Source organism: Eleutherodactylus coqui, chromosome 5 (assembly GCF_035609145.1).
Source record: "Eleutherodactylus coqui strain aEleCoq1 chromosome 5, aEleCoq1.hap1, whole genome shotgun sequence".
NCBI classification, from domain to species: Eukaryota; Metazoa; Chordata; class Amphibia; order Anura; family Eleutherodactylidae; genus Eleutherodactylus; species Eleutherodactylus coqui.
In genome coordinates this window covers 38,762,905-38,790,216 of record NC_089841.1, presented here as the reverse complement: position 1 = coordinate 38,790,216, position 27,312 = coordinate 38,762,905, and the positions used below count along the sequence as shown (strand labels likewise).

At 42.4% G+C, this 27,312-nt stretch overlaps 1 protein-coding gene across 1 annotated transcript in view; it reads left to right on the top strand.

Annotated features, from left to right (window-relative positions):
- The window catches only part of LOC136629150 (oocyte zinc finger protein XlCOF22-like), a 36,832-nt gene that overhangs the window by 2,713 nt on the left and 6,807 nt on the right, over window positions 1–27,312 (top strand). Inside the window, exons 2-7 of the mRNA XM_066605302.1 lie at window positions 543–1,244; window positions 10,488–10,635; window positions 10,906–11,085; window positions 11,168–11,291; window positions 12,233–12,333; window positions 16,033–16,144. Coding sequence (XP_066461399.1) covers window positions 10,558–10,635; window positions 10,906–11,085; window positions 11,168–11,291; window positions 12,233–12,333; window positions 16,033–16,144 — 595 coding nt within the window. The 5' untranslated portion in view covers window positions 543–1,244; window positions 10,488–10,557. The remainder of the gene's footprint in view (window positions 1–542; window positions 1,245–10,487; window positions 10,636–10,905; window positions 11,086–11,167; window positions 11,292–12,232; window positions 12,334–16,032; window positions 16,145–27,312) is intronic.

The following is a 27,312-nucleotide window of genomic DNA, read 5'->3' as shown; positions in this document are numbered from 1 at the left end:
AGTGAGCGGGTGACTGAAGCAGTAGGGGGAGTAAAAGGAGTGAGTCTAGGATGTTTTATTATTCTTCTCCATTCCCAGTCGCTCCTGCGGGGTATGTCTCCTGGGAACTCATTCCGGGATGGTGGGAATGTCCTGCCAAATCCCGGACAATCAGGAGACATGTATACATAGACCAGGACAATCAGGAGACATGTATATATAGACCAGGACAATCAGGAGACCTGTATACATAGACTGTCTGCTTTGTTGCAATATTTTGCTAGAAATTTGCAGCAAATACTGAAAAAAGTCCTAAAAACTTTACCTTTAATTCCAACCTCATGGCTTTTATGAAAAATGAACCGTTTTTAATCTATACACTACCAGCCAAACATTTTTAGAAGTTCTCAATTTTTCCAGTTATTTTTATATTAACAAGTCCAACAAATAATGTGAAATGGTTCAAAAGTAAGTGAAAAACATAAAAAAATATTGTGGCATTTTAACCTGAAATGCAACAATTGTATGAATTTATGATTTTAACCAAAGGTGTTTCTTTTCAGGGAAGGACAACTGCTCTGCAGCACAGAGAGTAAATCATGGTTTGAAATTGGATACAAACTGTTCCTACAGCTGTCTCAACTTTTGTAGATTACTTTCAAACCATCTGATTCTAAATAAGCAGTGTTGGAACAGACTGCATTACAACACCCTCTAGGGCAGGATTTGGACTATTTTGCTTTTCAGGATGGAGCATATGGCTATCATAATGGCAAGAAAAAGATAATTACCCAAAGAAGATGATTATATCTGTTTGAATTGTAGCGCTGTCCTACAGAGAAATTGCCAAGAACGCCAAGGTGGCAGTCAGTACAGTTTCCTATAACATCAGAAGTCACTTGGAAACTGGAGGAAACTCTGACAGGAGGAAGTCAGGCAGACCAAAGGTCATCACAAAGTCAGATGACAAGTTTTTGAGAGTCAACAGTTTGCATAACTGATGCCTCGCAGTACAAAATATTCAAGCACAGCTTAATGCAACAAAATAAGCAAGTTAGTATTTCAACTGTGAAGAGTAGACCTCTATCTGCAGGTTTGACAGGTAGAGTATCAGTAAGAAAGCCACTGATAAGATTGCAAAATCAAAAGAAATGGCATACCGGGAGACAAGAGGGTGTTTAGGAGGCCAATCTTGAACAGCCAGAACTGGGTATATGACGTGGATGCAAGGTTTCCCTTGGAGGACTCAGAAACCCAGGCTACAGGTAGGCCCCTCACCTGTCACCTACCCCTCACCTACAGAATATATCATACCCATCAGCTAATCCCAATCCTGGAGAGTTGACTCCAGGTCATTCTCACATCTGGAAAACCAAAAGTGGAGAGCGCTCTCTTGGATAGTATTTCTCAGTAAGTAGTTCAATCAAAGGAGAGATATCGTATTCACCTTATGACTTTATACAGAAAGCACAACATCTATAGAAGGTTTGTAATCAAGCACAGGGTTTGCGTCATCCTCGGCATCTTTAGCGTTTCTGAGTTTGGAGTCCCAGGTGTAGCAACCATGCAGGTCCAAAGAGTAATCAGGGGGGAGTCAGAGGTCAGTATAAGGTGATCTCAGGTTGCAGTACAAAGAGGAGGCAGGTATTGTGGTCAGGAGGGAAGCTAGAGGTTGGTATCAGGTGGCCTCAGTTAGTTTGTAGAGGAGCAGGCAGGAGAGGAGCTTGACTAAGGCTGTGAAGCACAATAATCATGTACTGATGCAGTGGCAGGTTCAGGCTTTTATAGTGACCTGATTACAAGCAGGGTAGGGACAGGAACAGGAGGCAGAAACTAGATAACTGGGATCATGGAACAAGGCTAGGTTCAGCAGAAGAGCTTGTCCAGCAAGCTGGATAGCTTACTGGGGAGGGAGAGTGGTCAAAGCACAGGAGGTCCTAGGTTGGAGTCCTGACAGCATCCTTAAAGTAGTCCTGGATATTCATGAGCTGCAGACTAGCCACATCCACCCTCCAGCCATTGACTGACAGCTTTCTGCTTATTACTGTGTATAGAGAGAGAAAGCTGGCAATCAGTGGCTGGCAGCAGATGAATATCCAGAACAGCATTAAGTACCCCATTTAGTGTATATTGGTAACATCCGTTTTTGCTACCCATGTGCATAACCTTACATTTATCGATGTTGAACTTCATTTGCCATTTTTCAGCACAAGCCCCTAACTTATCTAGGTCCGTTTGTAGCCGCACATTGTCCTCTGCTGTATCTTGTATAATTTTGTGTCATCTGCAAATATTGATATTTTACTGTTCAGCCCCTCTATCAGGTCATTGATAAATATATTGAACAGGATGGGGCCTAATATTGAGCCTGTGGCGCCCCGCTGGCGACTGTGGTCCAATCAGAGCATGACCCATTTATTACCACCCTCTGCTTTCTATCATTGAGCCAGTTCTTTACCCAGATACACATGTTTTCACCCAATCCGAGCTGTCTCATTTTATATATCAGCCTATTATGTGGCACGGTGTCAAATGCTTTAGAGAAGTCCAGATATACGAGATCAACAGACTCTCCCAGGTCCAGCCTAGAAGTTACTTCATGGTAGTAGCTGATCAGATTGGTCTGACATGACCGACCCCTCATGAACCCATGCTGATGAGGAGTTATTCCGTTGTTCTCCTTGAAAGCAGTATTCCTGCAAGTCAATGTCAAACCTTTCAACAAGCCTTGAAATAATGACTGGGAATAGAAGCCAACGCCAGAATCTTCTCTAGAAGTAAAAAAAACACATGTGCAGACAGACTGGTTTTTTTTCTCCTCATCAGTGTGTAGTAGGTGTCTGAGTCTGAGTCCGGAGGCCTATGATGTGGGTCAAGAGGGGTACAATTTCTCCTTAGGGAGAATACCTAGAAAGTGTGAGGAGATGTACAAGGCCATGAATCCCTGAAGGGGACCTGAACCATAGCAGCTATGACCACAATGATAAGACATTGCAGAACTTCTGTACTGCAATGCCTTATCGCGTGTAATACTGATCATAGGGAATGGCAAGCCGGGACGCTAGTTTCTGGTGTCCTGTTGCCACGGCAACCCGTCAGCCCTCCACGGTTACATTGCAGGGGTCTGATGACGTCACAGAGGGAGTGCCCTCCCTTTGTGAACCCTTTTCATGCCGTGATTAGTAACAGCCGGCTCCCCAGACCTTCGCCTGACTTCAAAGGCTTTTTATACGGCCAATTTCCAGAACCTATTAAACAAAATTTAGATAGGATTTGAACAATTGGAAAAAAGCCTATTCTCATGGCTGGGCAGATGTTTCAATTTCAAAATGAACGTCCTCCCATGTGTCCTGTATGTCTTTTAGGCACTACCCATCTCTATTCCCAGGCTCTACTTCAAACACCTAAACTCTTTAATTAACAAATTCACGTGGCCAGATGAATCTCCATGTATTGCCAAGAGCTAAACTGGAGGGAGGTCTGGGACTACCAAACTTGATGGCATACCATCAAGCATCAGATCTAGAACGAGTCATAGATTGGCATAGGCATGAGGATCTAAAACATTGGATATCTCTAGAATAAAGTGCTACACCTGTACCTTTGACCGCATTAGCATGGCTTCTAGATAAAACTCCCATTCATATTAAAAATCACATCACAGTAGGACCCACATTGAAAGGGATATTGAAGACCTTTCCAAGGTTGGAGGCATCTCCGGCACCTTCCCTTCCTTTTTCCAGTCCTGCATAATGCGGGCTTCCCCCTGGGTATGGAGAAAGGGATATTTCAACATTGGTAAGTTAACCACAAAGACAAAGCACACCATTTCCTCCAAAATGGATCATGGATGCCCACGTTCTCATTTCACTACCCTCCCCACAAATTTTCTCTCATATTAAGACGCCTTTAGAACAACTGTGCAACACACAAGGCCCAAATAGAAACTACCTATATCTCACGTACTTACACCTTACTGAATTGACAGTCTGAATCACCAGATCCCATCTACTTAAAAACATGGTAGAGAGATCTCTCAATGTCATTTACAGAGGAACAAAAGCAAAAAATCTACACCTTCCCGGATTAATCCTCTATATCCAGTAGATTTCAAGAGTCAGGGTTCAAGATTCTGTCTCGTTGGTACATGGTGTCCTCCGCCTCCACACCATGATGCCTGCTGTATCTCTACTTTGCTGGACATGCGGGAGAGAACGAGGTACTCTGATGCATATCGTTTGGGAGTGTCCTGTACTGGCCGGCTTCTGGTCGGAGGTCTGACGCATTACATCCAAATTTCCTATTACCTAAATCTCCGTAGTTGTTTTTGCTGCACTTAGGTGGATATTGGAATGTCACTTATTAGTGCTCTGTGGCAGAGGCGTAACTTGAAGCTTCCGGGCCCCAATGCAAAACCTGTAACAGGGCCCCCAACTATAATACTTTATTCATTGTACTAGGTTCCCTATATTGAAAAGAGGCCTTATGGGCCCCCTGAGGCTCCTGGGCCCGGGTGCAGCCGCATCCCTTGCATCCTCTATAGTTACGCCCCTGCTCTGTGGTACGTCATCTGGTGGATGCGGCTCGGGCATGTATCCCAAAGCTTTGGCGTGAGTCAGTGCCACCTCGGCTCTCTTTAGGGAATCAGAGAGATGGAAGACCTTATGGCATCTCTTAAAGGAACACAAGTCAAATTTCTAAAAACATGGTTTTATTGGAACAAATTCCAAAACTCCCCCAAATATAGATTTTTACATTGTGTCTTATACACATATATAACTGATGGTCCTATTGGCTACCTACTTTATTTCTCTGTCCCTGTACATCCCTAACCCTTTGCCCTCCCTCACCCAATTTACCTCAATTCCCTTTTTCTCCTCCCCTATACCCCCGCCCCTTCCTCCCCACACACACGGTTCCTGATTAAGGTTACTGTTGAAATAATATCTATAAAGAAGAAAACACTGGCATGCCTGCAAATAGTGTTTTCATTTTGATTCCTGAATATACCACTTATTTTACTCAAATGTCGGGACATAATAAGTTCTAATTGGCTAGACATGCGTGCCACTCCACTGTTAAATAAAAATTACAAATAAAAAATATATAAAAAAAAAAACAGCTGGTTCCTGCTGCCGGATGGTGCGGGTTGACTTCTGAACCCACGCCATCCACAGGACGTAGGCTTACGTCCTGTTGCATTAAGTACCCTGCAGCCAGGATGTAAAATTACACCCTGTGGCATTAAGGGGTTAAACGGCCCTTGTAACAATAACAATGTAACTCTCCTCACACCTATGTAACCGTTTTGTCTTGTAATGTGATGTTGGATGATATATGTGATTGCAAGTGGTATGCAATAGAGTAGTTCTTCTGGGTTCTGGAGAGAGAGTGCCAGCCACATGGTGGTACCTTTAACCCTCTTGAGGTGAAGTATGGAGGAAGAAGAAAGGTATCGGATGTCCTTATCCAAGACTGCATCTACCTAAGGAGTAGGAAAGGGAAGTCTGCCGTGCAGTGTCTGGCAGAAAATGTGAGTGTGCAGTGGAGTGTCTCTTTTCCCTCCTCCGGAGTGTTCTGTTTTCCAGGAGTGGTGCTACACAGATAACTTGGACTGTGGGCCCGGTATTATCCTGTGTCCTCCTCTCTGACCTCAACTGTCTCCTGCACTGGTGTGTAATTTATCAACACGTTTTCCTGTAAATTCACCTGTTAGAAAACTTCAAGTAAAGTTCCTGTTGCTGTGTGTGTGTCTGGACTTCATTTCTTCCATTTGGATTTCACCGCGGAGTAAGGAACAAGGGTCATCCATGACAACTTCCTATACAGGTAAACTGCACCATCAGCGTTTGCCTGAAGAGGCCTGTCAGTGCCTTGGCAAAGGGTTACATGCGTCCCTCAAGGGAGGAGTTGGTAGAGCCACCTTGACAAGTTTCATCTCTACCCCTGCCATCTCCTCAGTGCTGTGCCTGGCGACCCGGCCGCTGCACACTGACGAGGGGCAAAAACAATCTGTCCGAATATGGTTCTCTTTTCCTTCTGGAGAAGACTCTGGCTTTGGCTTATATTCCCAGTCATTGTTATAAGGCTTGTTAAAAGGTCTGACCGTGACTTGCATGAATGCTGCCTTCCAATAGGTGGCGTGTAGAGGCATTTTTGCATCTTCCCATTTGGATGGGTGGGTCTACACAGGATAACTGTCATTGTAATAGTTGCTGCATGCAAGTTGTTCGTATTCAAACTACTGTTTGTGTGCTTTTACATGCTAGTGATCGCTGAAGTGCATGTTTTCCTGCAAAGTTTATTGGCTGATCCTGTTTACACCGGATGATAATTAACTCCTTCTCAACTGCTGACGGTAAATTAACATCGGCCAGTCGTGCGGTGTGTATGAAGCGGGCTAGGGAGCCGAATCCACTCCATACCCGGCAGCTATCAGCTGATTCTGACAGCTGCCAGTAAGTGCTGCGATTAGAGCTAACTGATTGCAACAGTTAACTGTTTAGAGGCTGGGGTCAAAGCTGACCATGCTTCTCAACAGTCAGTGGGAGAGGGGACCCCTTCCTGTGCCCCATCAGCACACCACACAACATGATCTGGGGGTCCAATGTGCTAGCATGGTAGGCCATAGCCCACTGAATCTCCTATAGCTGCCATGCATAAATGCCTATCAAGCCCTGTCCGCTGCAGTCCTTGATAGGCAACATCAAAAATCGTTATACAAATGATCAAATGATTGCAAGTTCAAGTCCCCTGTAGGGACAAAATAAAAATGTAAAAACAAAAGATTAAAGTTTTTTTAACAGTAAAAACTTTTGTTTTGAAATATTAAATGTTAAAAAACCCCTTTTTCTGATTTACCATTAAAAAAATCTAAACAATTAAAACAAACCCATGTATATAGTATTGCCGTGTACATAAAAGTTTGAACTATTAAAATATAATATTCAACATATCGCGGATCGGGTTGACAGATTACTGGGAGGGGCTGGTGAGAATCCAGCGGTCATGGTGCACATTGGCGCCAATGAGCAAATTAGAGGTTAATGGAGGGCACTCAAAAATGATTTCAGGGACCTAGGATCCAAGCTTATGGCAAGGACCTTCAAGGTAGTTTTCTAGGAAATACAACCTAGGCAGCAGGATCTTAGGGAGATAAACAAATGGCTCCAGAGTTGGTGTAAGAGCAAGGGGTTCGGGATTCTGGAGAACTGGGCTGACTTTGCTGTTGGCTATATGCTTTACTGTAAGGATGTGCTGCATCTAAATGGGGAGGGTGCAGCTGTGCTGGGGGAAAGAGATGGCTAGAAGGCTGGAGGAGTGTTTAAACTAGGGACGGGGGAGAGGGCAACCAGAGAAATAGGGGGGTAGATAGTGTAGACAGCTACCTCGGACCCAGTAATGGGACTGCGGATTGAGCAGGGGATAGGGTTAGCACAGTTAGAACTAACAGAACAGATAATAGGACCAGAGGCAGAACAATGAAAATAAACAATAACAACCACCGTCTAAATGTATGGCAACGAATGCAAGAAGTCTGATCAGTAAAATGGGTGAACTCGAAGCAAGAATGTCTGAAGAAAATTACGATATAGTGGGAATATTGGAATCATAATTTGATAATAAGTGCAATTGGGCGGTGAATTTACAGGGTTACAATCTCTTCAGAAGAGACCATGAGAACCAGAAAGGGGGAGGGGTATGTCTAAACTAAACTTCAGTAAAGCAAAATTTGATCAGCTCAGACCCACTATCGGAAACATTAATTGGGACAACATCCTCAAATATAACCGTACAGACGACAAATGGTAGACGTTTAAAAACATCCTAATTACCTCATTTGAGCAGTTCATACCCTTTAAAAATAAAAGAACTACAAGTAGAAGAAAATCAATGTGGCTAGACAAGACTGTAAGGGGGCCAATAAGGAAAAAAAAAAAAAAGTTTAAATTACTAAAACTAGACAGCAGCGAAGAAGCGCCAAAAACATACCGGGGAAAAAAATAAATTATGTAAGGAAAAGATCAAAACTGCCAAGGAGGAGGTAGAAAGACTGTTTGCCAAAGAGAGCAAAAATAACCCTGAACTGTTCTTCAATTATATAAACAGTAAATGGATTTGAACTGTTGTACTGGCCCCTTAACAAATAATGAAGGAGAAACCGTAGAAGATGATGGGGAAAAGGTGAATCTATTAAATAGTTTGTTTCTCAAGTGTATTCACAAATGAAAAAGAAATGTCACATGAGAGGCAGGGGAATAAAATGAACCTCCTCGCTAAGTATTGCTTGCCTAACACAGGAGGGAAAAAAATGAGCTGCACAGACCCAAGTTGATGAACAATTAAAAAAAACTATAGTTCTCCGAATATGACTATGGAAGGCAATTTTTAAATAATAGAAAAACATTAAAAACTCTAAATTTGGTATCACAGTAATCATACTGACTCATAGAACAAAGTTCTTATGTTATTTTTACCACACCATAAACACTGTAAATACTAACACCCCCCCCCCACACACACCCCAAAAATGGCACAATTGCATTTTTATATTTCTTGTTTTAAGGTTTATCTGTACATTTGATGGTACAGTGAATTGCACCATTAAAAATACAGATTCTCCTGCAACAAACAAGCTCTCATACAGTTATGTTAATGGAAACATTGGAAAAGTTATGGTTCTTGGAATGCGGGGATGAAAAAACGAAAATAGAAAAATTAAAACATTCTGGTCCTGAAGGGGTTAATAAACTTGTGACTATTTCTAGCTGAGTTGAAAGGAATCAACTAGTGAATGAACCAGAAGTCCTCACTCTGTTGGTGATCATGTTTACATGAAACAACTTTTGCTTTCAAATAAGTATGTATAACCCTATGCCAAAAGTATATGTCAAGTAGCTGCAACCGTGAGTAGGCCACTACCCCAACCTACCAGAATATACGAAATACACAAACAATGTACAAACGGTGCGCTAAACTTAAAAAAACATGCCAAAAAAAATCCAACAATATGTCAATCTAAAAAGCACTCACTGAGCAATGGCAGGTGTAGGATGGGAGCAGTGACCAGCAGTTAAAGGGGTTGTCCCGCGGCAGCAAGTGGGTCTATACACTTCTGTATGGCCATATTAATGCACTTTGTAATGTACATTGTGCATTAATTATGAGCCATACAGAAGTTATAAAAAGTTTTTCACTTACCTGCTCCGCTGCTGGCGTCCTCGTCTCCATGGTTGCCGTCTAATTTTCGCCGTCTAAAATGGTCGAATGGCCAAATTAGACGTGCTTGCGCAGTCCGGGTCTTCTTATCTTCTCAATGGGGCTCCGTGTAGCTCCGCCCCGTCACGTGCCGATTCCAGCCAATCAGGAGGCTGGAATCGGCATTGGACCGCACAGAAGAGCTGCGGTCCACGGAGGAAGAAGATCCCGGCGGCCATCTTCAACCGGTAAGTATAGAAGTCACCGGAGCGCGGGGATTCAGGTAAGCGCTGAGCGGTTTTTTTTTTAAGTCCCTGCATCGGGGTTGTCTCGCGCCGAACGGGGGGGGGGGGTTGAAAAAAAAAACAACCCGTTTCGGCGCGGGACAACCCCTTTAAGAAAAAAAGCACAGAGCACACATGTGAGACAGTTTTTCTTCCTATAGGGTTGATTCCCTCTGAGTAATCACTATATAAGTGAGTTTCAAAACAGGACACTGCATTTCTCCCTGAGGAATAGACCAGTGTTTAAGTCTCGATACGCATCCAAATTTTGGGGGGCTTTTTCAGCTTCCTTAGTGAGGCTAGGTGACGTCACCCCCAACCCACAGTATCTGTGTATACAGCTGCTACCGAACGGATTGGCTGCGTCTCACATGTGTGCTCTGTGCTTTTTTTTATTAACTGCTGGTCACTGCCTTCTGCTCCCGTCCTTCACCCAGCATTGCTCAGTGAGTGCTTCTATATTATCATATTGTTGTTCTTTTTTGGCATATTTTTAAAGTTTAGCGCACCGTTTGTACATTACTGTTTATGTATAACTATTGCTTTAAATTGTGATTATTTGAACGATAGTTATCCCATGTAACATCACCGTAAGTTGAGCAGGTTGAACATAACCGGTGAAGGCAAATGGGAACAGCTTGGCGGGGAACAGGGGTAATGAGTGGCAAGGATGACTGAAAAACAAGGTAACTAAAGGCATGGGTAGGTTAACCATGCACAGAGGTTTCTATAATGATGCCACGATCCACTATTTCTGCAGCCTATACAGAGGCAATGGAAGCATATGTATTCAGCCTATCAGGAGACTAAACCTGCCCAAGGGAAACTACAAAGTCACCAGTCATGTGGGCTGCGCAGGAGGCAAAACGGGGGTGGGAACATAACTTTAAAGAACTAAATTTGCATAGCCTATAGGAAAAAGGGAAATGGTAGCATGCTCTGTGTCTAGAGGAAGGAGGTTTTTACACCAACATACATGGGGGTTCTTTACAGTTTTTTTTTTGTTTGTGTTTGGTTTTCTTTAAGGTTTCAACAGTATAAGATCTTCCGTTGATATCATCTATTTAATGGAATTTTCCTGATTGACCCACCAAGGATGGAGAAGGACAGGAACAAGATGGCAGAGAGTATATTAAATCTCACCCTGGAGATACTCTTCCAGCTTACTGGAGAGGTGAGAGATTCTGATGATGTCACATTACATCATTCTTTTCTACAGTAAGAACAGATGATGTCACTGGAGAGGTGAAAGATTCCAATTATGTTACTTTACATCATTCTGGTCTATAGTAATAACTGATGATGTCACTGGAGGGGGAGAGAGATTCTGATGATGTCACATTACATCTTTCTGATCTATGGTAATAGCAGATGATGTCACTGGAGAGGTGATGGACTCTGGAAATGCCTGTAGTGATATTTATTACTGTCTCCCCATATACAGGATTACACAGTAGTAAAGAAGACCTCCAGTGATGGCTGTCGGTCCCCAGTGTGTGATGGATGGGGAAGAACCCTGAGCCCAATCACAGGGGCCCCACCTCACCCCCTGATACATGAGGACATCAATGTACAGAAGATTCTAGAACTCACCAACAAGATGATTGAGCTGCTGACTGGAGAGGTGACGCTGCAGGGAATGCTGGGACATTATACAGCAACAGCACTGGAGGCTTCTGGGTAATGACTGTATATTGTGTTGTCAGGTTCCTATAAGGTGTCAGGATGTCGCTGTTTATTTCTCCATGGAGGAGTGGGAGTATTTAGAAGGACACAAGGATCTGTACAAGGACACCATGATAGATAGCCACCAGCCACTCACATCACCAGGTAAATATAAAATATACATACAATGAATGCCATTTTATTACAGGCCCTATTTAGTAGCATTTTGAGCCTCCTTTTTGCTTTTGGAACCGCCTGTTTAACTGGTTTAATTAGGAAAAATTGACTTCCAATGTGTGAAAGTATTAATTGGGAGGAAGGCTGCATTTTGAGATCTAGGAAATATTATTGGTGGCCATTTTGAATTCAACTCAAGTTTTACAAATAGTAAGGGGGTCATGTGATCTATCGACCTTTTATGGAATTCTCAGTTTTGTCCTATCTTTAATTATTTGATATTAAGCTAGATGTTTTTAGATGAAGAGGAGACGGATATAAGAGCCAAGGAGAGGAAACTTTCATTGTGTAGTGTTTCTGGCGCTAGGTTTGGAGCTATGGGTGTAGCAGCCATGCAGGTCCAGAGAGTAGTCAGGATGGTTTCAGGTTCGCAGTACAAATGGAGTAGGTGGGTATTGTAGTCAAGAGAAAAGCCAGAGGTTGGTACCAGTGTGTCTCTGTTCACAGTACACCTGGATGAGGCGGATATCGTTGTCAAGAGTGAAGCCAAAGGTCAGTATCAGTATGTCTCAAGCAATTTTATCGAGAGGAGCAGCAGAAGCTAGACTAAAGGCAGCAAGCACAATCATCTTGCACTGGGGTAGGCTTTTAGAGTTTGCTTGATTGGGAACTGGGTGGAGCTAGAACTGGGGAAACAGACTGTTGAGCCAGTCAGGAAACACAGAAGCATGGCTAGGTGTTCAGCAGAAGAGCTGTCCAAGTCCTGAATGGCTTAGTGGAGAGAGCTGCCCACTGGAGTGTAGGAGGTTCTGGGTTTGAGCCCTGACACATTGGATGTAAAAGAAAACCTATTTTGAGTGCCACCTTATTCTATGTCCATCATCTGATCACCACATGCAATCTATTCCATAATGGTGTGTTTCCTACAGATGGATTGAGTTGCAAAAATCCACCAGCAAGAAGATGCTACCACCCTCAGTATTCCCAGGACTGCCCAGAGGAAAGTCGCAGTGTCCCAGAGAATCATCAGGTGGATAAAGCTGAGTCCTTTCCCAAATCTCTCTAGTCTTACTGGGATAGATTTTGTCATTAATTGTTGGTGGTTTGTAACACTGACTGACCACTTTATTAGACTCCCTCCCGCATCACCTAGTAGCACGTTGGGCCTCCTTTGGCCTTCAGAACCACAGAATTTAATCATGGTGAAATCTATTAGGTTAGGAAGTCCTTCTGCAGGAATATTGGCCCCTGCAGACAGGAAGCTTCTTGTAGTTCCGCAAATTTGATGGAGATGCTGACATATTCTGACTAGCTAAGAGGAAAGGGTCATCACTTCATGCCACTGGCACCAAATTTCGCCCCTCCTATCAGTTTAGTGCAACAGAAGCCTGGGTCCATCGGACCAGACAATATTTTTCGACTGCTTGCTGATCCAATTCTTGTGCTCCTTTGCCTCATGGAGTCTCATCTTTCTGGGATTACAATTCAAAATTGTGTACTTTTACCATTCTGTACTAAACCAGTAGCATAAACTCTTAAAGTGACAGTAAATAGACATCTTCATCACACGGCATCCCTCGCCGATGCTTACATTGGTTCTTGATTAGTTTCTCCTGGCAGCAGTAAGACACATGGCATTTCTTTCACTTCTACTTCTCATTAATGCGGCATGACCGCTAAATACATCAATAAAGCCGTAGGTCCCGACCTCAAATGCCCCGTAGGAGGAGCGTTCTCTGACTACGGAATGCGTCACACATCGTAGACTTCATCTATATCTCCAGAGGTTGTCACATCATTGTCAACTAGCAGTTTCTCTATCACGTTACACATTTCCTAAATCCCATTGCTTTACGCTAATCCGTACTGCTGCTCTGACCTGTTCCTTAATGCGCCATTACACTTACTGCGTCACAAACTCTTCGTACATCTCATATACATTACACTCCCTTACATCACATCGGGTATATTACACTTGAACCTAACATCATTAACCTCTGCAAGGCTTTGCATTCACCTGATAACAATCGCTCTATTACTAAATTACGCTAAAGCTTGCACAGTCCTGTACGTCCGTTTGTCCCCCATCCCGATCTGAACGAAGTCTTCTGTCACCCATTGTGACATGGTGATTACAAGGTACTAATGGGCTCTCATGGCAGTTGGAAGACTGACAAAGGCCTCCATGTCTGCCATGTAACTCAGCCTATTAGACCCTGCCTCCTGTGGAGTCTAATAGGCTGCTGACATAGGCTTAGTAGAATGCATTACTCAGTAATGCATCCTCAAGTCCCCTTCAGGGACGAAAAACTAACGTCACAAAAAGTTCAATAAAGTGTAATTGAGGAAATAAATTCACAAAAACCTGTTTTAAATGTCTAAAATATGAAAAATAATTTCGTGGAGTGAAATGGTAAAAAAATGTGATTCCGCTATTTTTGGGCAGGTCATATTTTTATGGTGTACATAAGGCAAAAATGACACGGTAACCTTTTTCTGTGGGTTAGCACGATGACGATGATATCAAATTTATACCTTTTTTTTTGCTGTACTTTTAAAAACAAAATATCTTCAGGAAAGAATAAAATTCTGGAGAGGGAGAGAATCCTTAGCCTGGGCCGTGCGATGATCTGATGTCATTGCCTGCTTGTGAGTTTTTCCCAAGCGGACAGTACACTATCCATACACTTACATCTGCGTGGAAAACCGCACACATACGTGACCATTCGCATTTCATTTTCGCAATCACTCGCAGGTCTTCCACTGTGGATATCCACAAGAGGAATCTGACCCGTTCATGTGAGTCCGGCCTTAGAATGCGGCGATGCAGATTCAAGCGTCTTTTTCTTTAATAACTTGTAGTTATTGTGCAAAAGTAATTTTAAAAAATCCTAAAATCTCTATTCGCTGCTTATCCAGATGAGAAGGGGATCATGCTATTTTTACCCAATGGTGACCGTTGTATAAACAAAACCCAAAAACAATGATGGAATTTCTGTACGTTTTCTCCCCACATCACCAAAAATGTAATAAAAGTTCTACAGCACATTATATGTACCCCAGAGTGGGGGTATATAATTCCTCCCCCCCCAAAAACAAGCCCCTCATATGGCTATGCCAGGCAGTTATGGCACTTGTAATGTGACAGTAAAAATCGCTTGATCCTTAAGGCACAAAATTGGCTGGGCACAAAGAGGTTAAACCGCCTCAACGGCAAGCAGCAAATACACTAAAAATGCTAGTTTGCTAATGTAGGGTAACATCTGAGCAGGTCACCTTCTTACTAGCCAATGGGCTCTCGGAGTTTGATCAAAATGTGTGCTAAGGACCTCAGGACACAATAAGTTTTCTGCTTCTGTTAGACAGCAATGGCGCTGGACCGGGTTTATCTACTGTTACAGCCCATCTGTGCTAAGAAACATCTACTTGTACAATTAGACTGTGGAGCACACACTGCTCTTATGTTCTCTCTTATGTCTGCTAGGCCTCTGCTGGGTGCTGCAGAGCACACACTGCTCTCATGTCCTCTCTTATGTCTGCTAGGCCTCTACTGGGTGCTGTGGAGCACACTCTGCTCTCATGTCCTCTCTTATGTCTGCTAGGCCTCTACTGGGTGCTGCAGAGCACACTCTGCTCTTATGTCCTCTCTTATGTCTGCTAAGCCTCTACTGGGTGCTGCAGAGCACATACTGCTCTCATGTCCTCTTTTATGTCTCCGAGCCTGTGTTGGGTGCTGCGGAGCACACACTGTTCTGATATCCTCTCTTATGTCTCCAAGTCCTGTACTGGGTGCTGTGGAGCACACACTGCTCTCATATCCTCTCGTATGTCTCCAAGCCCTGTTTTGGGTGCTGTGGAGCACACTCTGCTCTCATGTCATCTCCTATGTCAGCTAGGCCTCTACTGGGTGCTGTGGAGCACACTCTGCTCTCATGTCATCTCCTATGTCAGCTAGGCCTCTGCTGGGTGCTGTGGAGCACACACTGCTCTCATATCCTCTCTTATGTCTCCAAGTCCTGTACTGGGTGCTGCGGAGCACACACTGTTCTCATATCCTCTCTTATGTCTCTAAGCCCTGTTTTGGGTGCTGTGGAGCACACACTGCTCTCATGTCCTCTCTTCTGTCTGCTAGGCCTCTGCTGGGTGCTGCGGAGCGCACTCTGCTCTCATGTCCTCTCTTCTGTCTGTTAGGCCTCTGCTGGATGCTGCGGAGCACACACTGCTATCATTTCCTCTCTGCAGCCCCTTTCTGCTCATGTGATGTAGTTTTGTCCTATTTATCTTCTCCCCACAGGCCTAGTAGTGACCTTGTAGCACCTGACATTGTGGTTGGGCTCAGCCCTGCATTATTCCCTATGGAGGAGGCGTGTTAAATGGTCCTTAGCCTCTAGGAGACTTCTACAAAATAGCGATGTCCAGCACTTGTACCATATGGCTGCTGCCCGCAACTTACATTGTAAGCAGCACACAACCCCCTCTTCCCTCGACACTAGCTCGATGATTGGGCTTCGGTGAAAGTCGCTCAGATCGCTGGATTTCCAATCTAATGAAACTGATCCACAGAAAACTTGTCGCGTGACTTTATGCTGCACTCCAAGGGTCACGGTGATAATTTTCATACAGAAAAGGAAACGAATCCGGGGTCTCTAATAAAGTGGCCATTTTGTGTATGCTTATGTTTTTCCACCTGTTGCTGTCTTGTACTGAACAATTGCATATGACCAATCAGGGTGAAGATTTGACTAATATTAAAGTGGAGGATGAAGCAGAAGAAGAGAGGATGGGTGATCAGCAATGTAAGAAGGAAGTGAAGGAGGAAGTTCTGGTAGATGTTACCACAGGTAATACTGAATTTAGAATGTTAATTCTGAGATTTATTTGGGCAGGCTCCCACGAGGGTAATTTAATCATGTATTGCGCGTGCGATGTATGTTCACATAATATGTGGTGAATGGATCCAATGAAAGTACGTTGGTTTTCATTGATCTATGCGTATATACATTGCATATAATATGCACGGAACAAATAATGCAGAATGTTCTATTGTAACCCGTATAATGCCTGATAAAGCCCTCTTGTTCTCTATTGGCGTGTAATAAACACCATACATACACAATTACACGACATATGCAGTGTCACTAAGCGACAGCGGGAAATTCAAAAAGAGGAAGTAATCTGGAAGACGGCAGATGACAGCGTCAAAAATCCTTGCCCTATGCAGCGAAATGCCAGCTCACGCAACGGTAAAATGCTATACAGCCATAAGTTTTACGCATACTCTCGTGTGAGCCTGCCCTTACTGCTACATTAACCCTGTAAGGACACAGACCACTATTTTTTTTTTTCATTTTCGTTTTTTCCTCCCCATTTAAAAAAAAAAAAAAAATCCTATCTATCTCATATCTATCTCATATCTATCTCATATCTATCTCATATCTATCTCATATCTATCTATCTATCTATCTATCTATCTATCTCATATCTATCTATCTCATATCTATCTATCTCATATCTATCTATCTCATATCTATCTATCTCATATCTATCTATCTCATATCTATCTATCTCATATCTATCTATCTATCTCATATCTATCTATCTCATATCTATCTATCTATCTCATATCTATCTATCTATCTATCTATCTCATATCTATCTATCTATCTATCTCATATCTATCTATCTCATATCTATCTATCTATCTATCTCATATCTATCTATCTATCTATCTCATATCTATCTATCTATCTATCTCATATCTATCTATCTATCTATCTCATATCTATCTATCTATCTATCTATCTATCTCATATCTATCTATCTATCTATCTCATATCTATCTATCTATCTATCTCATATCTATCTATCTATCTATCTCATATCTATCTATCTATCTATCTCATATCTATCTATCTCATATCTATCTATCTATCTATCTATCTATCTATCTATCTATCTCATATCTATCTATCTCATATCTATCTATCTATCTATCTATCTATCTCATATCTATCTATCTATCTATCTATCTATCTCATATCTATCTATCTATCTCATATCTATCTATCTATCTATCTCATATCTATCTATCTATCTATCTATCTATCTCATATCTATCTATCTATCTATCTATCTATCTATCTATCTATCTATCTATCTATCTATCTATCTATCTATCTATCTCATATCTATCTATCTCATATCTATCTATCTATCTATCTCATATCTATCTATCTATCTATCTCATATCTATCTATCTATCTATCTCATATCTATCTATCTATCTATCTCATATCTATCTATCTATCTATCTCATATCTATCTATCTATCTATCTATCTCATATCTCATATCTCATATCTATCTATCTATCTCATATCTCATATCTATCTATCTATCTCATATCTCATATCTATCTATCTATCTCATATCTATCTATCTGTCTCTCTCACATCTGTCTCTCTCACATCTGTCTCTCTCACATCTGTCTCTCTCACATCTGTCTCTCTCACATCTGTCTCTCTCACATCTGTCTCTCTCACATCTGTCTCTCTCACATCTATCTATCACCGTCGCTGTCTGAGAGCTTGTTTTTTGTGGGGCAAGTTGTATTTTTCAATGGTACTACCGTGTTTCCCTGAAAATAAGACAGTGTCTTATATTAACCCCTTGAGTGGCAGGTTTCCTATCACCCTGTCGTGCCCACCAGGGCAGGTTTTTTTAAATGGTCTAATCATTGAATTTCAACTAGTTTTGTAGTTGCGTCTCAAGAGCCATAACTTTTTCATTTTTCCATTGACATGGCCATATGAGGGCTTGTTTTTTGCGGGACAAGTTGTGATTTTTTAAACAGGGGGGAGGAAAAAAAGAAATGGGGAAAAAAGAAAAAAAGGGGCCATGTCATTAAGGGGTTAAATAATGTATTAACTTCCTTCTCTGGGTCATTACGACACATGGATACCACATGTGTGATTGTATTTTTGATTTTTTACAAAGTAAAGGGAGACAAGTGTTTTTTTTATTTTTTTAATAATTTTTTTACTTTTTTATTTTATTTTTTTTATTTTTTTATTTTTTATTTTTTTGTCCCTATAGGGGACTTCCACAGGGACCCATCAGGACCCCTGATCACATTCCAGGGGTCCGATGGTGACAGCCCTTTACATGCTGCAGTGACAACCCTTTACATGCTGCAGTCACATAGACTGCAGCATGTAAAGGGTTAACACAGCAGAGATCGGAGGTTTTCTCTGATCTCTGCTGTAAGAGCTAGTACCTAGCTGTCCTCTGACAGCTAACAACCAGCTCTCCCTGCCACAGAGACCATCGGCTTGCTTCTGACAAGCCGATGGTCTCTATGGCAACCTGTAAACAAAGCAGGACATTGCCGACATGTCGGCAATATCTTCTGCTGGTTTTTCAAAGCCCTTGCACTGCTCTGTGTGGGTCTGTGCAGGCAGAGCACACTGTCACAGCTTGTGGCATTGTGCTCTGCAGCTCCCATAGTGATACATAGCCCGGAAATCTTCCGGGCAGTATCGCTATGAGCAGTGGAGCTCGGCCCCGGAAATTTTCCGGGCGTGCCACTCAAGGGGTTAATTTTTGTTTAAAAAGGTTTACCTTTTTTACATGTATAGCTGCCTGGACACTATTTAAATTGACTTTTTTTAATTAACTGTTAGCAGGGCTTAATTTTGAAGTAGGACTTAGATTTCAAGCATCCTCAAAAAGCCTGAAAAATCATTTTGCATCCCCCAAAATTCTGGAAAATCATGCTATATGTCTTATTTTCAGGGTATGTCTTATTTTCATGGAAACAGGGTATGTAATGTACCATATAATGTACTGAAAAACTTTAAAAAAAATCTAAGCAAAGTGTAATCGGAAGAAAAGAGCAATGCCACCGTCTTTGGGGAGGGGTTGGGCCTTTTCCAAGGTGTACACACTGCAGCAAATATTACACACACAATATATTTAGTCTGTGGGTCAGTGTGATTACTGCGATACCAAATATTTATATTTTTTTATTTTCGCTTTAGCACTTTTAAAAATTAAAATATATTTTGCATAAAAATAAAATTATTTTCTGTTGCCATCTTTTGACCACCATTACTTTTTCATTTCATTTTCATCGACGTAGTTGTGCGAGGGTTCGTGTTTTGCGGGGCATCTTGTAGTTTTTATTGGTACCATTGTGGAGTGCATATAACTGTTTGATTAACATTTATTCTTGGAAATGGGGTGATCAAAAAAGCGTGTTATCGAACCACACCAGTACCGATCTGATGACCTCGTTGCCAGGTGCCAAATTGGTAGATATGGAAGCTAGCAATATTGATGATTCGTCTAGACATGGAAATCACTGCAGTCAGGGTATTGTTATCTCATTATACACTATTTCTGTTGACTAACTATATCCTTATGTTAACATAATTTAGTATTGCTATTCTTCCTATTGACTTCGCTTTATCTCTTAATCCTTAACTCCGAGACTAGATAGCATAGATTTTAGTTTGTATGTAAGGGCCAATAGCCAAATCAGATAAGAAATACATACACTAGTTGCATTCTGAAACGTAACAGTATATGTGCTGTGACAAGCGCAATTCTCACGTTATGTTTTTTTTTTTTGACAACATTCACTGCGCGGGGTGAATAATGCGTTACTTTGGTAGATCAGATTTTTTTGGACTCAGTTATTCTGAAATGTGTTTTTTATTAGAAGTATGGCAAAAGTTATTTTTTGAATTTTTTTATTTTTATTGCTTTTAATTTTTTAAAAATAAATCAATAAAACGTTTCAAAACTGAATTTTTGCATTTTTTTTAAGTCCCCATAAGGGACATGAACATATGATTGTTTGGTCACTCCTGCAGTATGATGTAATGCCATAGTATTGATAGACAATCTGCAATGGCAGCCCCAGGAAATTTTAGAAGGCCCCAGCTGCTATGACAATTGAACAGAACCCTGAGATTGTGGAGGGCCATCTGGGACCCCTGAACTCTGATTGGGGCATTTAAATGCTGCTGTCAGAATTAATGATGGCATCTAAAGGGTTAACAGCCACGATCAGTGGGAGTGCTGATCGCAGCTGTTGTGGGCAGTTATCAGCTATAAGAAACAGCTGGCACCATACAAACCCCAGACCTCCTTGACGTAACTGTACATCATGGAGCATTAAGGCGTTAAAGTAACACTTGGGACAAAATTCATCGATAATGCAGCATGAGTTGTAAGTTGATCTATGAATCCTTTCATGCACAATGTGCTGTAAAGGCCAGGTTTGTGACTTGATGTGAGCAAGACTGTATGAGGTTGACCTATGACTGGGGAATTAAAGGGGTTTTACATGAAAATACTCTTGATGACCTGCCCTGTGTAGTGACCAACGCTTGTAATTGCAGGCTGGAGTCCCATTGATTTCAATGAGAGTTGCAGTTACAAGCGCTGACCACTACAAATGTGTCCGAGCAGCGGCTTCTGCTCCAATCACAGTGTATACCAGCACTGTTCATGCATGTCCAATCAGCTAATCATCCGGGATCCTGAGCGGTGGGCCACAGCTGATTAACCATTAATAACGTATCCTAAGGATAGGCTGTCCCCCAGCAGCATTAGCATGCTGTTTCTGCTCAATCATTGGTCAGTTCTACTGGGTGCTTAAGCCAATTCTGGTGAAGGTGCCTTTAATTCATGCTAATATTCCTTGAGCAGGCAAAGCAGGAAGACCTGATAAACCTCACCACCACCAATGCTGTATGAAGTAGAAGTGCAGATGTCGCGGCTTGTCAGTTGTGATAACATCGTGGCATGGTGGCTTTAACACAGGCAAAGACCTGTTGCCTTGTTATGCAGGTCAAGGGTTAATGCACCATGTGCAGAGTCTGCTAGTTCTGTCTGTCTTTTCTGCATGGATGCATGCTGGATTACTCATGCCTGGGAGTAGGGTGGAGGTGTGGTTTTCTATTCACTCTGCCAGTTTTCAGGTGCAGAGTGGCTTTATATTCTCACCCCTCCTGGTTATCAGTGCTGCTTGTTCCGTTCCATGGTGGAGATCTTGGAGTTTGGAGCTCTGCTGTGCTGGGCGTTTTCCTACTTGCAGATAAGTTGCTGTGGGTTCCTTTTCAGTTGTATTTTTGCTTGTTGTTCGGTTCATCTCTCCAAGGGTTCCTATAGGGACAAACAGGGCCCAGGAAGAAGACCATGGGGCTGCCTTTTATCAAGGTGATTACTGCACTTTAGGCAGGGACCCCTCACCTCCCTGCTAGGTTAGGGTTAGGCTTCCTTCTCCCTGGGGTGGTGCTACCGTTCAGCATAGTGTGGTGTGCGGCTATTTCCTACTGTGTGTGCATTCCCTGTCGCCTTGCTGAGTGTTGAACTCTGGTGTCGCACGGGCCTTACATCTGGGTTATGTACTCCATTTGTGGTATGCACTGTTCTGCAGTGCATAAGTCTAACAGCTACTGTAATTGCTATCCTCACCCTGCGTCCGTGCTGAGTGGGCTGCTCGTGTGCTGCACGGAGGTGACAGCAGACTGGCTTATGGGGAGAGGAGAGACTGGGCCATGGCACCAGCTCGACAGCAGCTAGCGGCTGATAATGTAGCCACTCAGTCCCCAAACTCAGTGTTCCTGTCGGCAGCTCTCTCACATATTAGGGATAAGTTAGTGAGCGGGCATATTTTTTTGCAAGTGGAGAGTAGAAAAAAATCTGCTACCTTAAGGCTGGTTTCACACAGGTGATAAAATCGCGCGATTTTAACGCATGAAAACGCAGAATTATGAAACCCATGCTTTTCAATGGTTTCCTTCACATCTGCGATGTTTTCACTCATGCAACGTTGCGTGAAAAAAAAAACCATGGCATGTCCTATCTTTGTGCGTTTTGCTCTTTTTTTTATCACCCATGTTTCCCCATGGAGCCTTTATTTTATCGCAACGCACAAATTTACAATTTCTATGCAATGTGTTTTTAACTTAGAAACTCCCATTGACTTTTGCGCAAGAAATCGCAAGCGGTAGTGATGTTTTTTCAAGAAAAAGCATCACTGAAGTTTAGACATGTCATGAGCAAAATTGCGATTTTTGCCACAATTTTCTTGCAGCGATATCCCAATTTGCCAGTGCGAAAGAGCCCTAGGGGTTAAACATTATTTTCAGCCTGACTGGAGATATTTATCTAACAATTGGGGTTACTGGTACCAGACTGGCTGATGGTTCAACCAAAACTGGCAGAACTTGTTCTAGACAAAGGTCACATGGTCCCAAATCTGGAAGCCTAATAAGATTTGCATATCTCATTATAACTGGAATCTAAAACAGGCAAAATCTAAACCGTTTCATGGCACATAACATATATGGGTTCTGTATACATTCAGAACACTTGAGGATTGACACATTACTTAGGATGCTATTTCAGTGTCACCAGCTGCGATTCTGTCAGCAGTTTTGCCCATGCAAGGAGGGTCAAGGGGGAGGGAGGGAAGCATACCTTTTTATTATCACTATCGGCAGCCGTATTTTTGCAAAATTCAACCCCTTAATCTCTGGAGCGCCCCCCACTGGAAATTTTTTGCAAGTAGGACTTCTTCCTCTGGTGTTCTTGCACTCTGTCTAATCAGATGCTCTTGTTTTTCAAATCCCAGACAACAACTATAACTCCATAATGCCTCAGGACATACATTTACATCGTATGAACAAATAACAGGTGAATTAGGAATGCGCCAGGTGTCTTCCAATGAATATACGAGCACAGAAAAACCTTTTCACGTTTACTTTACCGCATTTACATCTTAGGGGTTCAAAGTTTGTACGGAGTAGGATTGGAAGCCGCTCCCTTCCATACAATATATCTGATTTTCACCCCTGACACATGCCTGCAACAGCCGTGATCAGTGTGAATGCTTATTATTGACCCTTTAAATGCCCAGAGTGGTATTCCGTGGTTCCGAATGGCTCTTCATCTTTGTTAAGAAAATTGTAGATCAATGTATCAGTTAATTATTCTATATTGCATTGTAGACTAGGAATATATAGCATGATACTAGTATAAGTAGTGAAGGGGTTAAATGAAACCCTTCTATAGGCCTGCATGTCTTCTGAGGTAGACAGATAAAATATAAGACAGTTTAATGACCACGCATGTATGCCTGTTTATAGATAGTGTATACAGGAAACGGGAAAGAGTAAAAGACCCCCTCCCTTGCATTCCTTTCTCCTAGTTCATAACGGTTTTATTGTATGTAATAGATACACCTTAAGGGGTGTAACTTATGTTAATCATTTTTGTTTTAGCCTATTATGTATTCTTATTAATCTTGGAGGTATATACTTTTGCTGTGATGTCATTTATGGTATATAAGCTTGACCACCTTAGAATAAATTAGAAATCACTTGATACCGCACAGGCTGGTGTAATTTGTATTTCTCCTGGGTCCAGACTTCTGCACGAGATCTGGGATCGTCTTCTCTTTGATAAACACATAAATTCTCCTTACATTTTTTGTCCTTCGAGCCGGAAAGACTCACTGCAGAGGGAGAGGACAGCCTGGCTGTGAAAAGGTGGGTCTGAAGTACTCTCCGATCACTAAAAGACCTCCGTCTTGCTTAGACGTCATTAGAGGCCAGTCGGGCATCCTGTCTGAAACAGTGACGTTTTTCCGAACTAGCCGGAGAATTTAGAAGCCTCCCAGATAACGTGTAGTAAGTATAATAATGGTTAAACTTTTCTTCTCTCTTCTTCTTCTTCTGTATACTTTAGTGTTAGTAGAATTTACAATGTGTATTGTAAATGAGAGGCAAGTATAGACGAATGGGTTGTCAAGGGACAATAGCAGTAGTCTATGTGAAATGTGTAAGGTAAATGAGAAGTATAGACGAATGGGTTGCCAAGGGGCAATAGCAGTAGTCTATGTGAGACCATAGCCATTGTGAGAAGGCTACAGGAAAGAATTAACTCCGTGCGACACGTAAAAAGTGGTTAGATGACGTCATGGGACACAGGGGTGTCCAGGAACTTTACTTCTTATCTTTCTATTACTTTCTCTTTGATATTGTGTTATAGAGTAACTAAGAATATAAAGAGGGCGGCCGCCTACTAACATAATGTACTATTTGTATTGCTGTCTTATATTGCATGAAGCGAATGTGTGAGTGATTGAGATAAGTGGATCCGATACGTGGGCACTGACCTCTAGGACACATTAAGGACCAACCTCGCTGCGCAGGTTGTTTTCGGACAAGCCCCTTATTGTGTTCAATGTTCACAGGCCCTACTCGGTGAAATTATAAGGGGTCTTCATGTATATAGCGAAGCAGCGATTCTGGTAAGGGACCTTTGCGTTTTCACTAAACATTTTAGTGGCCAGAGGCTTGTTTTGTGTCGTTTGTCTTGTAAATCGGCGCCAAGAACATAATTACTAACAATGGGAAATACAAACTGTAAGGCATTTTCCTGTGCATGTCTATGTTGTTGTTGTCAACGACAGTAAGTCCTTGAAGGGAATAAGAAGTACATGCACAAGTTAGATCCTGACTATGTCAAATATTGTCACATAAGTGGGAAAAATATGGATGTAAAAAATAAATAAATAAATTAAAAGTTCCTAGTTGTAAAGAATTATGTGATAAAATACGGACAAAATCAGCTAAAAGATCAGCAGAAATACGGATTATCCGCTGCTGAAGTCTGGTTAAAAGAAGCCCCAAACTGTCACGCCCATATAAAAATAGACCCCCGACAGTTTGATGAACAATTCAAAGGGTTAATGAGGAGTTCCAATTGAATGAAAAATAGAGAGAGCAGATAGAATAATTCTATGGCCAGATTGGAGTTCTGTAGACAGAAATTAGAATGGGAGGGGAGGAGATGGTAGACCCCTTCCATAGTATAATCAGGGGGAATGACAGATGATCTTAATGCTGCATATAATCAGCCATTAAGGAACACGTTAGTAAGTGCAGTAAAGAAGGGAATAGGAGGTTATATAATGAGGGACATGGTTACCCTGAGGATGGGATCGTTGCAGGATGTTTTGCAATATGCAAAACATGCAGAAAAGTGTTACAAAGAAAAGGGTGAGAAAGTGAGGTTTTTTATATGGGGAGAAGAATGTGATATGATGGTTCAAGAAAGTCAGAGAGGTCATTGGACAGCAAGAGGATGTGAAAGTAGAGACAGAGGAAGAAGCAGAGGTGGGATGCAGCTCGGGGATTTAAATGTGTGTTGGAATTATGGGAAGTCTAGTGATTTTGCCCGAGAGTGCCCTGAGAAACAATGTTCTCAGGCACCTTGGGGAAAAATGACTAGGAGGGGTCGATGTACAACACTTGGAGGATCTCATGGCAATCTCCACTGCCTGAGATAGATCTCCAGGTGAATGGGCGGATGATTACTTTCCTGGTGGGCTCAGGAGCCATCAGGACATTAATACATCCCAATATGTAGCCAATGTTAAATGTAGTAATAGTCATATCCTGGTAAGAGGGGTTAATGGCCGGACCCACAGGGAATCCCTCTCTGAACGAGTTATAACAGACCTATAGACAAATAAGCCTGTGAATGTCAGATTATGTAGTCTCGAATATGTCCAGTAAATGTGTTGTGATGAGATATTATGATAAAATTAGGTATACCTTCACCAGAGTACCTCAGGGCTGCTGTGAATCTCCAACAATTTTCTCCCAGGCTATGTCAGCACACTTAGCCCAGTTCCAGCCTCTTAGAGGTAGTCAGCTACTACTGTATGTTGGTAGCCAGCAGCAGACAGTGGAGAGAATTGTGGGGGGGACACAGTCGCACTCTTGAGGTTTATTTATGAGCAAGGCCATAAAGTAAACGGGTAGAAACTCCAATACGGTCAGCAAACGGTTAAATATTTGGGGTATAACCTGTCAGATGAAGGTAGGCAAGCAATTCTGGAGGTCCCAAAACTATGAGCAAATTATGTCCTCTTTGGGAATGACAATGTTACGTGTGCTGCTGAGATATGTTGTTCTATTGTGTTTCCAGCAGCACAGCACTCTCAGGGTTAATGATTGAGCTGGCTGGGTGTGGTACTGTCTGCTAGCCAATCCCCTGGATCTGTGCTCACATATAAACCCAGCTCCTGGTCAGTCTGTATGGCCACTAAGGTGAGCAGTCATGAATGCTTGTCTGGTGAGGTTTGCAGTGTGACTTGGTTCATGTCCGTTTAAATTCTGTCAGTTTTGTGTTAGTTTGCTGTGTGTCCTGCAATCTGTGTTGTGTCCTGTTGCAGCGTGCGGTGTGAACAGTGTCCAGTTTTGCTGGACTCCTGGTTAGTGTAGGGACTAGCAGTATAACCAGGAGCCATGAAGTGGCCTGCTAGCTTTCAACATATTGTACAACATGTCAACTAATACCTGGTATTTATATTCAGCTTATCTGTTACTAGTGGTTGCATGTTGTGTGCAGTGTATTCTGGGTCTGTCATGTGGCATGTGAATGCATCCTGTTCTGGTGCGTGGCTCCTAGGATCAGCTAGGGCCCAGATCCGAAGCACCTCTGTGTTAACTCTGGAACACGGTGGGAAGCAGACCGCTGGCATACAACTCTGCAGACTAGATCCAGTGGCCGAGCGCTCCCAGCCTGTATACAAGTGGTAGTCAGACCTTCTGCCACTATAGTGCTGTCCCCCCACACACTGAGTACGGCACACAGTTAGTTATACTCATATCTTAGTCCTCCTAGACATCCCCCTGCAGGACACTACTGCTCTCACAGCCACACCTGACAACCTAGGGATGTACTACGCTCCATCCATCTACCTTACTGCCTATTTCTTCAGACGGTTCTCCATACAACTGTCTAGGAGAGATGGCACATGAGGTGTTACTCAGACCAGATCTGCAGGAGGTATCTCTTGTAGATGCTGAATACACTCTTTGTAGATGGGCTGTACATCTCCGCAGAGAAAAAAAAAAACCTATCTTACCTAAATCGTTCTTCAGATGTGCAGCAGTTTTGAGCCATGGCCTGTGTCATGTCTC